The sequence below is a fragment of the Sciurus carolinensis genome, chromosome 2, assembly GCF_902686445.1.
Source record: "Sciurus carolinensis chromosome 2, mSciCar1.2, whole genome shotgun sequence".
NCBI lineage: Eukaryota > Metazoa > Chordata > Mammalia > Rodentia > Sciuridae > Sciurus > Sciurus carolinensis.
The window spans coordinates 27,942,231-27,957,405 of record NC_062214.1 but is presented as its reverse complement, the minus strand read 5'-3'; the positions used below and the strand labels follow the sequence as shown (position 1 = coordinate 27,957,405).

Sequence of the window (15,175 nt, the reverse complement as noted above, 5' to 3'; positions counted from 1 at the left end):
CATTCTCTTCCTATAAAGGAAGCTGAATCTACTTGACAGAAATATGACTAAGAAGAATCGTTTATCAAAGACATACCCACCTAGAGACCTGCCATACAACATGTGCCTATACTTATTGTGCACTTAAAATTTTGTTAATAGGGTAGACCTCAAGTGTTCTCACCACAATAAAAAAAATAGTGAATGTACTTAAAGAATAATAACCTATTTTTTTTTTTACCCATTAGAATAGCACAAAGTTTAAAAGACAGTAAGTAACATCCACAATTAATGAGAAGTCATTCTCAAACTTTGTTCTGTTATGGGCCAGGCTATATGGGCAATCACCAAACAGACACCATTTTACCCTGAGACTCCATGTCAGGTAAGAAATGCTTCTCCCATGGGAAACACATCCTCTGTACCTACCAACAGTTGCTTGGCATAACATGTTTGGCAACACAGAACGGCAATTCTTATACACTATGCTTGTTCAATGTACCTTAACTGCATAGAATATATGCAGGTTGTCTAGACGTTATAAACCATTCTTTAAATTGTACTCAACTAGGGTACTTTTGACCCACTTCTCCTCTGCTTATGATTTTAGATCTCATGATTTTTGTTTACGGTCATAGCAACAGCCGCTTATGATTAAGGTGCTGACATGCTTTAAAACTATAAAAGGTTTGCTCTAACCCCTGGAGGGGGTCGAAGAATGCAGACTTGTAGCCTGCCCCTTGGCTTGCCAGCTGGTGAATACATGTTCCATCTCCTGCTTCCAGACTGACTCAGTGATTTATTGCAATCTCACCATAACAGTTCATTTGAATCTGAGCTGCTACAAACTGGGGACAACAATCTGGAAACAGGTTTTAAAACTTAAAATATGTATACTTTTGAACTAGCCGCATTATTTTGGGAACTCTGTTTTGTTCTAACACACAATAAAAGGGTATAAAGGTGTTACAGCCTTGTTTGTTCTAGTAAAAATTTAGAAAAAAAAGGTGTATTTAAAGAGCACATTCCTCAGATTGGGAAAAAAAAAAAAAGATGATCTGAGTATGTGGTTGTCAGGTATTAGTTATTCAACAAAATTAGTAAAATGAACCATAAATAGTTGCCAGGCATTTATACCTGATAAAGGAGAAAAAAAAAAATACTAGGAATAAAAAAAATTCAAACCCAACCAATATAAAGAGTAATTGCAAAAATTATGGCTCTACCATATACCACCTTCTGTTAATATATATGAAAATTTTAATGAAATTATCAAGTTTGAGGAAGAATATGAATTATCAGAATGACTCTAAGAAAAAGTTAAAACTTGAATATACCAATAAACAGGGAACACATGAAAAAATATCAAGGTATTCTATACAGATGGAATTCACACAAACAAAAAAATTCATGCTCCATAAAAATGATTTACAGCATAAGGAGGAGATAATGTTATTTTTTAAAATATTTTTTTAGTTGTCAATGAACCTTTATTTTATTTATTTATATGTGGTACTGAGGATTGAACCCAGGGCCTCACACATGCCAGGCAAGCACTCTACCACTGAACCACAACCCCGGTCCCAGATGATGCTATTTGTTCACCATTATAAAGCAAGTATATTCCTAGTGCACACATGTGCACAGGTGCAACACAAATTTAGATCAGTCTTATGAAAATGTATGTAGTACATATCATAAAATACTATCAAGTCAAGTGTGTCTACGGAGTTAAAAATAATGTGCCATGACTGAGATTATCCCAGAAATAAAAGGAAGTTTAATAGCTAAAAGGGAAAGGTGCTTCATAAAATGCAATATCCATTTCCAATAAAATGGAAGTCTTACTAACCTATAACTAGAGGGTAATTTCTTATTATGGGAAAGTCTATTTTGAGCTGACAAGTCCCATAAACTTAATGTGAAACACTAAAGTCATTCTCATTAAACTGATGAAAAGACAGAGACCTATGATCACCATTGTCAATTTAAATTGTTCTAGAATTACTAACCTGAACTTTAGGATAGAAATTATTATCACATTAGAAGAACAAAAAATAAAAAAACCCTTTATGTGCCTACAGATGAAAATTATTAGAATGATTAGAATTAATAAGAGAAGCCAAGGGGCTGGGGATGTTGCTCAGTGGTAGAGAGCTTGCCTATCATACATGTGTCCCTGGTTTTGATTCCCAATTCAGAAACAAACAAACAAACAAAAACAGTAAAATAAGAGAACCATATATAAAATTAACACACATAAGTGTAATTTTCTATATACCATCAATAACTAGTTATAAATAAAAGGAAAATGAGTCCATTTACAAAAGCAACTCGGATATAAATTACATAGAGATAAATTTAAGACATGGAAAAGATCTATATGAAGAAATTGACATCTTTTGCTGAAAGATGCAAGATAAAGCTTGAGAAATGTACAGTATTCTTTGATGCAAAGACTAAACATTATACAGATAGGTAGTTTGCGCACATAAAATTGAAGATTTTAAAAAATATGGATCGAAATCTCAAAGGGCTATATTAGAGCTTTGCAAGTGATTTTAAAAGTGCATGTGGATGGCCAGGAGCGGTAGAGCACGCCTGTAATCCCAGCAGCTCAGGAGGCTGGGCAGGAGGACAGTGAGTTCAAAGCCCACCCTGGCAACTCAGTGAGGCCCTGAGCAACACAGCGAGACCATGTCTCTAAATAAAATATAACAAGGGCTGGGATGTGGTTCCGTGGTTCAGTGCTCCTGGGTTCAATCCCCGGTACAAAAAAAAAAAAAATGCATATGGAAATAATACATTTCACAGACAAGTTCAGCCTAGGAAAAACAAAGAAAAAGAGAAAGCTGGACGTATTAGGCATCAAAATTAAGAGCTGAAGCAATGACATATGAGCAAAAGCCCTGAAACAGGCTCCATACAAGAATGGAGTGAATGAGAAAGGTAACTTTTCAAATAGGTGAGTACTTCAACGCCCCAAGGAAGGAAACTTCAGTAAGTCCCCGGTTAAACATCCCACCAAAATCTGAAGCTGCCTGCCGCCTCTGGGGACGTCACTGTCTATCATCCAACCCTGATTACAGCACAGCCCTTTTGGGTCCCCACCACATTAGCGTGATTTGGGGTTTGGAAAATAAAATCCCCCGTGGTTTTAATGCCATAAATTCTGTGAGTTCATTCACTGGAGAGAAAACACACCTCATACATATGGAAGCCTCCACAGATCGGCATGGGATAATTGGGAGGCTACCGTTATTCCCATCCCTGGAGGAAGGAGGATGGTCCATTGGGCCTCACCCTCAGGATCCCAGGGGGGACTGACTCGTGGTGAGGCTGGGTGCTCCAGGGTCCCAAGCTGAGCAGGCCCTCCCCACAGCTGGCCGACCGCATCACACACCTTGGCCATCAGCATCCTGTAGGCGTAGAGTCGCTGGCCCTTCCCCTTTCCCAAGGCTCCTTCGTACTTCTCCACAAAGGCTTGGGCATCCCTGGTCAGGGAGGAAAAAAGGGGTGGGGGGACAGGAAATCCATTAACACCCAATCAAAAGAAAGCTAAAGGATGCGGGGATAGAGTGGCTGAAAGCCCGTGTGCTTTTATGCCCCCGGTTAGAATACCAATTCCACAGGGGTGGGGCATTTTGTCTGTTTTGTCCACTGAAGTTTCCCCGAATGCCAAGAATAATGCTTGGCATATGCTAGACACTTGTGGTAGGCAGAGTTTGCCCCACACCCTGTCATGACCTTTGCCCTTTGGTGTCATACCTATGAATAAATTGTTAAATGACAAAGGGGACTCTGGGGGTGTGACTGAGATCACTGACTGACTATATAAAAGGGAGATTATTGTGGTTATCTGGATGAGCCCGATGTAGTCATGACAGGTCTTAAAAACAGATGAGGAAGGCAGAAGAGTCGGAGGAAGGGAAAGTCCCAGCAATTAGAAGCAGCTAGGGACCTCTGGAGCAAAGGGATGACAGGGCATGGGTTTCCTGGCTTTTCTTTTTGTCGTATGTATCCCAGACTGTATATTGGCAAAGCCTGCAACCCAGAAACATTGCCAAGCCTGCCAGCAGCAGGGACTCGGGCCCTCAGAGGCGGGAAGAGTTGGCAGATTTCTCCTCTAGGTGGGATTTTCAGCCAGCTGGAGATCTCATTTCTTCAAGCGTCCAGGTTGTTCTTTTTCCAACATTAATAAAAGATGTGTTCAGGCAACACCTGTTGGGGGTGAGGTTCTGTAAGAGTGACAGGTGGCTGTTCAGTCCCGCTGATAACCCATCCTGGAGGAAGCAGAGAGAAGGGACTCAGAAAAAGGAGTCTGGGAAGAAGTCAGCCAGCTGCCTAGAGCTGAACACACTGTCCAGATTGTAGCCACTAGGCACATGAGACTACTTAAAATTTTAAGTTATTTTTTATTTTGTTGTTTTAACTGACAAAAAATGTAAACATTCGTGGAAAGGCTAAAGCATTTTTTTTGCAGTGAGAATTCTTAATATCTACTCAGCCATTTTTAATATGCAATCCACTGCTATTAAGTATTGTCATTTTTAAAAATTTACATTAAAAAATGTACAGGTTCTCAGTGGCACTAAGTGCATGGCAAGTGCACATGTGGCTAGTGGCTACTGGGTTAAATAGTACAGATTCAGGAGATGTCCAAAAGTTCTGTTGGTCAGTGTTGGCCCACCACAGGGGCCTGAGGCACTGCAAGGAGGCATTCCTTCTTGAAGCTGCAGAGAAGGCCATGCAGTAATCTGCAGGGCAATGGAGCAAGCTCTAAACACCTGACAGGTTCTGCACTGTATTGATATGGTCAAAATCTTTGCTATGTCTCTTGGAGTAACCAGTGTCAAAACATGACTGCCAAAGGATCACCTTAATAAGAGGAGTTTGAGTTGAGCATGAGGAAAGGTGGGTGTGAGAGGAGCCAGGAGAATGGGCTTTACATAGGTGAAAGAGGAGAGTGAGTGTCGCCACCAGGGCCGTGGTGGAAAAACAGAAGGCTTTTCTAGTAGTGAGCCAGAAGTCATGCAGTGCGAATTGAAAACCGAAGCAGAGATGCAAGAATCAGAGAATGCTTGGAGAGCCAACCTTTCACATGGAAACCAGAGAAATAGCTGGGTCTAAAACGAAAGTCAAGTGGCATGGGAAGGAGGCTCACTATCTTTTCTAGAACCGTAGTCAAAGAGCACGGTTCCCTGCATGGTCTTGCATCAGGCTTTGGGGACATGCAAGTAGCTAAGACAGACCATCTTCCCACTCCTTGTACAAATCACTGCAAGTGAGAGTGAGCCTCACAGGAGGGATGCTGGGGACTTAACCCATCCTGTCCCAAGTTTTCAATTCTTTGAAGATTTCAATGACATAAACACAAGTGCACTAAAATCAGTTGGAAATCATAATTTAGAGCTTATATATCCTTTATATATATGTTCATAGATACATGAAATATATTCATATTTTTAAATGCTCTATTCATTTTCCAATTACTTTTCTCAAAAGAATAGACCTCTTAAAACATGACTATTTCAAAGTTACTGTAGTGGGATATTTGTCGCTCAATTTAAGTTTTTACAGGTGTTGCACAACTGGGTTGATGGAATAACCCGTGTTAAACACAAGAGAGAGCTGATCTTGCTGGGAAGGGACATCGTAGACAGCTTCCCTGGGCAAGTCATGCCTGTGCTGGGTCATAAGAGAGGCAAAGAACCCAGGATGAGCAGGGGCGTGGGACAGAAAAGATGGACAGGCAATGGAAGGGCTGGGCACAGGTCTTCCATCTCTCCTCCTCCAGGATCTGTAGGTGCTGGCAAACCTCAAGTCCTGCTGGTGTTCGCTGAGTGCTGCACCCAGCCTGGGGAGGTTAGGAAGGTGAATCCCTCTTCTTATCAAGTCCCTGTGGGGCCAAGAGAAAGAAGCGATTCCCATTCCCATCAAAAGGAGTTGAGGTTTGTGGATCTCAAGAACCCTGGTTGACCAGAAAGGTGCAATGGCGCTTGCCTGTAATCCCAGTGGCTCTGGAGGCTGGGGCAGGAGGATCACAAGTTCAAAGCCAGCCTCAGTTACTTAACCAGACCCAAAGCAACTCAGTGAGACCCTGCCTATAAATAAAACAAAAAAAGGCTGGGGCTTGGGCTCAGTGTTAAGCACCTATGGGTTCAATCCCTGGTACCAAAAAAGAATAAAAAAAAAAGGAACCCTGGTTGACCAACAACCTACTCACCTGAGCTCGGTCAGCTTCTTTGCCATGGGCCAGGGCTTATTCCTCATGGTGGCAATGAGCTTCTTTTTTTCTTCTACCTGCTCCAGGATGCGGGCCAGTTCTTCCTCAGACAGGGACTCCCCACCAGAGTCACCAGAGGCCAAGGAAGATGACCTAGGGGCAGAGCCAGGGCACATGTAGAAAAGAGCTGGAAAGGAAGTGGGTGTGCTCCCATGCACTGGATGTGGAGGAGCCCACAGGCAAGATGCGGGGCATGATCCTTCGTCACACCCACCCTGCTCAGATGCCTCCAGTGACTCCCACTGCCTGTGAGGAGGCCAGAACTCAACCAGGAGCTCAACACACCACACGGCTGTCTCCCCAAACTCAATTTCTCTGAGTTCCCTACAAACACTCTTGTGCAGTGCTACCCAAAGGAAACAGAATGGAGCCACTTGTAATTTATATTTTTCGAGTAGCCACATTAAAATTGCAAAAATTGATAAAATTAATAACACATCTCATTTAATTCGACCTAGCAAAACTATGGATTTTAAATAGTTAAAATATTATTGAGATATTTTAGTCTTTCACTTTGTGGTTATCTTTAAGATCTGGTGTTTGCTTGCACTCACAGAGGATAGCCCTTCAGACACTAAATTTCCATCAGACATACTAGATCTGTATTTGGATTTCATAAAGTTATAGCTGCAAAAGTAGATATGTATACCCTGATTGTTTACTTAAAAGTTTCCCAGTAACTAAATAAAGTGACAAAATATTCTTTTTCTTTGATATTTGCATCCTCATTGACAAAACTAGTTGGTCATTTTGTATAAGAAATGCTTTGGTTTCAAAGTTATATTGACTCAGTTTCAAAAGTACGCCTAAGTCAAATTCACAAACTCTCGTGTCAAGTTAATGGTGTAAACATTGAATTAAAATTATGTTCAATTAGTTTAAGTTGGGAATTCAGTTCCTTAGTCATTCTGTATTTGGATTTCAAGGGCCCACCAGCCACACATGGCCAGTGGCATAATGGACAGCACAGTGTAGACAACTTCCCCATGAGAAATCCCCAAGCAACGACCCTCCCTATCTCTCAGACCATATTATGTGCTTAGTTGTGTACAATTTATTGTGCATGCTCTGTACTGCCTCGCTGAAAAAAATAGTGACCTTCAGCTAAGTAAGACAGCAGGTGACAGGGGAGGTGAAGGAGAGAGCCAGAGAAGGGTCAGGCCTGGGCAGTCAGCAAGTTTCAGAAACAGAAGAATCTGAATGTGGACTTGGACTAGATTTAAAAAACCCATTTGCAACAGCCTCTGTGAGTTTTAGCTTCTGATTAACACCCAAGGAGCAAAGGAGAGGTCTGAGCATGCCCCTGAACATTGGAAAGCCTGGATCAGAGGAATGTTGGCTAGACCTCATATGCACCCCACGACAGCTGTCTCTGAGTCTTTGCACAGGGCGTTCCTTCCATCTGGGGGGTTGGGCATTCAGTCATTGCTTGTTCGAATTCCACCTGTTCTTCCAACACTTACTGAAATGCTTACCTTCTTCATGAAGGAAACCTGATGCCCGGCACCCTGGCAGTACAGCACTCTATCAAATCCCGTCTTGCGTACACTTTGCTTTCTGCCTTGTCTTAATTGGTGCCTGTGTCTCATCTTCCCTGCTAGACTGCCTGCATCGGGGAACTGGAACTGAGTCGTTTTCATTTCTCAGTGCCCTGTCACGGCATCAGCTGAAAATGCCATGAGTTCTTGTTTGTATACCTTACTTTGCATCTGTCATTAGGATCTTACAGGACTCTCAGGGTCCATTAACAATGCATTCAAATTCTAAGTTGCTAAGTGTCCTCTGCACCCTTTAGCCCTTTATCATTGGGAACAGACAGCAGACAAAGGTCCTAACTATGCCAGGGGTGACTGGATGGGTGACAGAAATAGTCAGTAGCCTCTATAGAGGGTCTCGTTTTTTCCCTCTCTGAAGGTGGAGAGGACAGGGGACCACCTGACTAAGGGTATGCACAAAGGATGTTTGGAGAACCCAGTGGAAGGAATATCAACCCTGCCATAATCCTAAAACCCTTTCAAAAGCCTCCCAAGCCATTATCTCAGGGGACACTTAAAACATCCTGAGAGTTGGGCATGGTGGTGAATGCCAGTAATCTCAGTGGCTTGGGAGGCTGAGGCAGGAGGATTGTGAGTTCAAAGCCAGCCTGATTACTTACCTAAAACAAATCAGGACATATGGAGGACCTAAGCAACTCAGTGCTGTCTCTAAATAAAATACAAAAAAGTGCGAGGGATGTGGCTCAGTGGTTAAGTACCCTGGGTTCAATCCCTGGTGCCAAAACAAGCAAACAAACAAAAAACTATCCTGAGAATTGAGTCAGCCATGTATTTTCCCCAGTGAGTGATAAAGAGAGGCAAACACAGCTAGAAATGTCCCATCGAAACCGGTCCAAAGAAACAGACTCATTCGGTAAACTGCCTCTGTCTACTAACCCAGTGTACTAGTGCTAACAAAGGAGAGGAAACGAATAATTCAAATCCCCCAATCCTAGAATTTCAGAGCTAACAGAACTCTTTAAGTTCTAGACATAATTCCATTTTTCTAGGAAACGGTCCAGGGAAGGGGTGTGCTTAAGCCCCGTGATGATTCCTGAATCCAACACTGTTCATTTTCTTAGCTCCTTCTCTTGACGCCAAGGCGAGTCACCAGAGGAAACTCGGGAGACCTGAGGTCTCGTCCCACCTGCCGCCGTGCCGCGATTCTCCTGCGCAGGGACCACGGGTGACTGGTGAGGTGCCCAGTGGCCACCCCACCCCTCACCGCCTGTGATCCTCATCCCGGTTCTTCCCAGACGCTGAGCTCCAGGCAATGGCAGAGGCGGGGCAATTGGAAGCAGGAGCAAGAGTCGGAGCCCAGAGGGACACCAGTCCCCCCTGGGGAGGGCAGGGCAGCGGGGCCGAGGGACCGCGCGTCGGAATCAGAGCCGCGCGAACACACCTGGGTTTCCTCGGCCTCTTCCACGTCTCCTCCTTCCTCAGAGCTTCCTTTTCCTTCTTTGGGGGTGCCCTCTGCTCCTTGAAGGAGGCCCTGTCGTCCCCCTTCCTCCTCCGCTCGCTCGTCCTCTCTGCGGCGCTCCGCTCTTGTCCCCGCAGCTCCCCGCGGCGGCCCGTGCGTTCGGTCGGCTTCCTCCGGGGAGACCCGGGTCTTGGTTCACCCCGGGGCGGCTCCTTCTGGCCAGGCTGGGCTCCTCGCCTGCCGGGTGGACCCTCGGCTTTGGGAGCCGGCTTCCTCGCCGATCTCCTCCCCGACGTGTCACCTGCCGGGATAGGAAATGGACAGTGCGGGTCTCAGTCCCAGGAATTCTAATTCCAAGATGCCGCCTGGAGCTTGGAAGCTCTGCCGGGGCCCACGACATGACACCCCAGAATAACACCAGAACCTCCTTGCTTTACCTTCGTTTGATTTGTAAATGCCTACTCAAAAGGTCACGTTTGAACTAGCTAGCTTTTGGGGAAAGTTGACCGCTGTGTCCATAATAAATCACTTACCTTTTCTGTACCTCAGTTTCCTCATCTATAATAATGGTTCCAATTTCCTGGCATGGTTGAGAGGACTGACCAAAAACAGGTAAGTTCCCTGCACATTCAGTAGAGATCAGATTATGCAAACATGATTTAAAGAGGTCGTCCACAGTGAGTGATAGAGGCAAACACAGCTAGAGATGTCCCATTATATGACAAAGTGCACACACATTGCTATTTGTTTATAGTTTTCATTGCGGCTTTACAAATTCAGTCCATGGTCTGCTGACTCCATTGCTCTGGGCCTGAGGTGAGAGAGAACATCTTGGTGGAAGGGCAGGGCAGAGAGGTGCTATTCTTTCATGGCAGCCAAGAAGCAGAGAGAGCTTGGGGACTTTATCTTATCCTTAGCCCCCACTTGCTGGCCACCATGATGTTCTACCTCACCACAGGCCCAGAAACAGTGGCTGCAGCCAAATATGCACTGAAACCATGAGCCAAATTCAATCTTTCCTCCTTTCAATTGTTTTTCTCAGGTATTTTGTGATGGAGATGAAAGATTGACTAACACAGAAGACCTTCATGGAACCAGTCCGGTAGTTTTCTAAGAAGCACCTAGGACTTGTTTTAATCAGGCTTGGCAAGATGCAGACATGGAAATGACCTTCGTGAAGGAAGAAGCTTGTTACACTCACAGATCCCTAGAACAGTAGCATGTGGGGCCATACAGGGAAGCACTGAGGTGGGTCAGGAGACAGACGGGATGGGGGAGGAAATGTAGACCTGGGTCTTATGATTTCCTCAGCAAGGAACAAATGAGGCAGGGCAAGCAGGTTTTGGATTGGCTAGTTGAACAATTTCACTGAGTTTTGGGGCTGTGGACTATACCTAGTTGTCTGGTCCTGGGGTGATTAGGGCAGGTGGGTAGTGGCCCAGAAAGGAAGCCTGATGAAAGGAGGGGATTGAGGGTAAGAGCTCAGAGTTGGCTGATTTGCAGATGAAAGGGCCCCTTGCTGGTTAGTTCTTTGCTTTCTATAGAAACTAGCTAAAACTGGGAGGGTTAGTCCCTCCAGGATCCGCAAGTCCCCAATATGTCAAAGTATCAGAATATGGCAAGTAAAAGAAATGGTTAATACAGGTGGAGTACTTAAATTGCAATTGATGAATTGCTGGAGGTTCAATATGAACATGCTTGAGAGTTAAAAACTATAGAAAATAAGTGTTGATGGGGGGCATCCCCCGGTGCTTCCAGCAGAGGGAGGGAAAAGTATCATTTTGAAATATGCCCATAGCATTCTGATCTCCTCAACAGAGTTCTGCCCTTAAGGAAAACTGTTTTGTCAGAGTGAGTCTAATGGACTTGGTGTAAAGGCTCCTTGAAGCCTCCTAGTCCCAACCAAGGGAGGGAAATGCTGAGGAGTACTTGTGAAGGTCACAGCCCAGGGGCACAGGCTCACAAGAAGACTCAGACATAATTGGACTGTAGAACATTTCCTCTTTCCCTAGACCTTACCACCACATCAATAGGGCTCCTCCCATAATAACTGGGGATACAACACCTAAAGCATGATCCATGGGAAAAAATTGGTAAACTGTCCTTTATTAAAATTAAAAACTTTTAGGCTGGCGGTGGCACACGCCTGTCATCCTAGCAACTTGGAATCGAAAGTTTGAGGCCAGCCTCAACAACTTAGCAAGGCCTTAAGCAACTAGCGAGACCATGTCTGAAATAAAAAATAAAAAGGACTGGGGACATAGCTCATTGGTAGAACACCCATGGGTTCAATCCCAGTACCACAACAATAACAACAAACAAAAATTTAAAACTTCTCTGCAAAAGACGCTGTTGAGAGAATGAAGAGACAAGTCAAAGACTAGCAGAAAATATTTGCAAAACACATATCTGACAAAGGACTTGTATACAAAATATACAAAGATCTCTTAAAGTTCAAGAATAAGAAAGCAAACAATTCAATTAAAAAAGGGGACCGGGTGTGGTGGAGCAGGCCTGTAATCCCAGTGACTGGGAAGGCTGAGGCAGGAGGCTGAGGCAGCAACTCGGTGAGGCCATAAACAACATAGCAAGACCCTGTTTCAAAATAAAAAATAAAAAGGGCTGGGGATGTGGCTCAGTGGTTGAGCACCCCTGAGTTCAATTCTCAGTACAAAAAAAAAAAAAAAAAAGGAGAAAAGGATTGAGGATATGGCTCAGTGGTAGAGGACTTGCATAGCATGCATGAGGCCTTGGGTTTGATCCCCAGCATAGCAATAAAAACATAAATAAAAACAAAGTAAAATGGGGAAAAGATCTGAACGGACACCTCATCAAAGACAGTATACAGATGACAAATGAGCATCTGAAAAGATACGTGTCGTTAGGGAACTGTGAATCAAAACACCAGAGATATGACTATGCACCTACTGCTAACACCAAATACCATTAAGAATGTGAAGCGACAGGAGCTCTCATTTATTGCTAAAATGGTTATGGCCACTTTGAAAGTGGTTTATCACATATTCAGCAATTGCACTCCTATGTATTTACCCCAGTGAGTTGAGAATTTATGTCCACATAAGAACCTGAGCACAAATATTTACAGTGGCCTTATTCATAATTGACAAATCTGAGAAGCGACCAAATCATCCTTCATAGATGAAGGCATAACCAAACAGGAAGGAATACTTATGAAGGAATTCCTGCATAAGAAGGAATGTTACTCAGTGATAAAATGAAATGAAGGCGTGGGGACTCTTGAAAGCATATTCCTTAATGAAAGCAAGTAGTCTGGAAGAGCAACATACTGCATGATTGCTACCGTACAACATTCTGGAAAAGACCTAATTGGAGAGACAATAAAATAATCAGTGGTCGCCAGGGCTTCAGTGGAAGGAGAAGAAGGCTGAATAGTTGGACCACAGGACAGGTGGGAGACATTTTATTCTGCATGATACTGTGATTATAGATACACACATTATGCATTTATTGAAGCCCATAGAATGCATCACAAAAAAAGTGAACCCTAATATAAACTTTGGACTTTAGTTAATAGTAATGTATGGATATTGGTTCATCAGATGCAATGAATTCACTACTCCAGCGCAAGATGCTATACTGGAGGAAGAGGAGGCACAAGAAAGTTGTACACGGAAGAAATTTCTGCAGAGTTTTTCTATAAACCTAAAACTGCTCTTAAAAAATTCGATTTTTAAGAAATGAAAAAGTAGATCAATGACATACTTTGAGGGAATAATCAAGACATTTTTGTTAAAGATCAAAGGAGTTTTGGTGATTTAGAAGCTATAAATGCTGACATAAATTATATATTCCAAAAATTTCCCAGAAAGTAGGTGAAAATTTGGTAAATGAACTTGTTTATTATGTTTGTTTAATAAGAACAGCTACATCTTCTTTGATTTATTAATATTAATTATGAAACACTACCAGGCATGGTGATTCATGCCTGTAATCCCAGTGGCTCGGGAGGCTGAGGCAGGAGGATCATGAGTTCAAAGCCAGCCATAGCAACTTAGTGAGGCCCTAAGCAACTTACAAAATATAAAAAAGGTTGGGGATGTGGCTCAGTGGTTAAGTGCTCCTGGTTCAGTCCCTGGTACTAAAAACAACAACAACAACAACAAACAACAACAAAACAGGCTTACATTTTTATACTACTTGGATGTTGTTCCTAGACTCACATAGATTCATTGATCATATATTATCTATTTAGAATATATTAGTATTCTATTTAACATTGAGGTTGTGAGATGCCTAAGTTTGTGCTTGATTATACTACTCTGAGCATTTTTTCAGTAGTAATTATATTTTGTAGTATGCCAGTTGGGAGATTAATTTCCCAGATCCTTAGATCTCCTAAATCCTTGGACTAACATGGATATTCATCAGGTGCCATATTAGTCAGCTTCACAATACTATAACAAAATGCCTGAGATAGGTAATACACTTATCAGCAAAAAGGTGCATTTTGGCTCATGGTTTTAGAGATCCCAGTCCAAGATTAGATGAATCCTTTGCTTTGGGCTTGTGGTAAGTGTGCCTAATGACAATGGCAGAGAGTGCAGAGCAGAGCAAACCACTTACTTCATGACCCGGGAAGCATAAGGAGAGGACGACTCTAGAGCCCCATAATTCCCTCTGTGGGCACTCTCCCAAAGATCTAAGGACCTCCTCCAAGACCCCACCTTCTAATAGTGCTATCCTGGGGACAGAGCTTTTAATGCAGGGACATTTCATAGGCACTCAACATCCAAACTGTAGCAGATGCCTAGATCCTTTCTAAGAGAATTCTGAAACACTGACTTCTAAACATAATTTCAAGTTTATATACTTGTGCTTCTAATTTTTTTTTTTTTTTTGCGGTACTGGGGATCGAACTCAGGACCTTGTGCTTACAAGGCAAGCACTCTACCAACTGAGCTATCTCCCCAGCCCATGTGCTTCTAATTTTTATATGCTACAGAGAAATTATACCTTTGAGTCTGTTAATGTTCATTTTTGTATAACTTGGAAAAGTATTATACGGGATATGTGTCTGCACAAAGTTGTGTAATGCATAGTCATAGTCATAATCTCTACTAGTCTAAAATGCCAGTATGTGAGAGTTGACAATTATCCATCCTGTAAAACGGAAGTTTATTCTGTGAAATAAGTGTTCTTTTGACTAAATGTTATTTTTAAATTAGACTGAACTATGATCAACATTGATGAGCCCCAACTTTGTATGCAAAATAATGAAATGTGCTTCTGTCAAAAACAAAAGAATAGTTGTATCATAAAGTGAAATGATGGTTGTTCTACAGTAAGAAAGATAACTGTGGAGGACAAACCTGAATGGAAAATGGCAGAAGTTTTGCAGAAAGGGAATTTTATTGGTCTTGGGTGGTAGATATGCACGTAATAAGCTTGAAAAGCTATGAAATGTGCTAAAATCTTGGCAAAGTTTGTTGAATTTGATGTTTGTCTTTGCTTCTGTTTATTACAATTTTTTTCCTTCACCCTATAATGTAAAGATTTTTATAGTTGATATATAAGTGGATATATTTTCATCCATCTATATGGCAAAGATTCTGTGTCTTCCCATAACAATCTTCTGTGCTTTATGTTGATTTTATTATGGCCTTCATGGTTTAAGAAAACAAAGCTTATGAAAGTTTTGTAGGCAATCATATTATCTTCCTTATAGGCAATCATATTATCTTCCTTATAGGCAATCATATTATCTTCCTTATAGGTAATCATATTATCTTCTGTGCATGTTTTTAATGTTTTATTGTCATTTTAAAATCAGCAGCCAAATCTAGTTGGGATTGTTGGAAATGCTTGACAAAGAACTGATGTTTATGTTTATGAAAGACATTAATAAGAGAAAAAGGAGATTTAATTACTTACATATACATAGGAGTTCACAAAGAACTGTAACTCAAGGAGGTG

General features: G+C 42.3%; 1 protein-coding gene across 1 annotated transcript in view; it reads right to left on the bottom strand.

Moving 5' to 3' along the window:
- The window catches only part of Tmc2 (transmembrane channel like 2), a 68,016-nt gene extending 58,238 nt beyond the window's left edge, over nt 1–9,778 (bottom strand). Inside the window, exons 1-4 of the mRNA XM_047539241.1 lie at nt 9,754–9,778; nt 9,203–9,521; nt 6,206–6,358; nt 3,383–3,473 (exon numbers count right to left, since the gene is read on the bottom strand). Coding sequence (XP_047395197.1) covers nt 3,383–3,473; nt 6,206–6,358; nt 9,203–9,521; nt 9,754–9,778 — 588 coding nt within the window. The remainder of the gene's footprint in view (nt 1–3,382; nt 3,474–6,205; nt 6,359–9,202; nt 9,522–9,753) is intronic.
- Nucleotides 9,779–15,175: the final 5,397 nt, after the last annotated feature.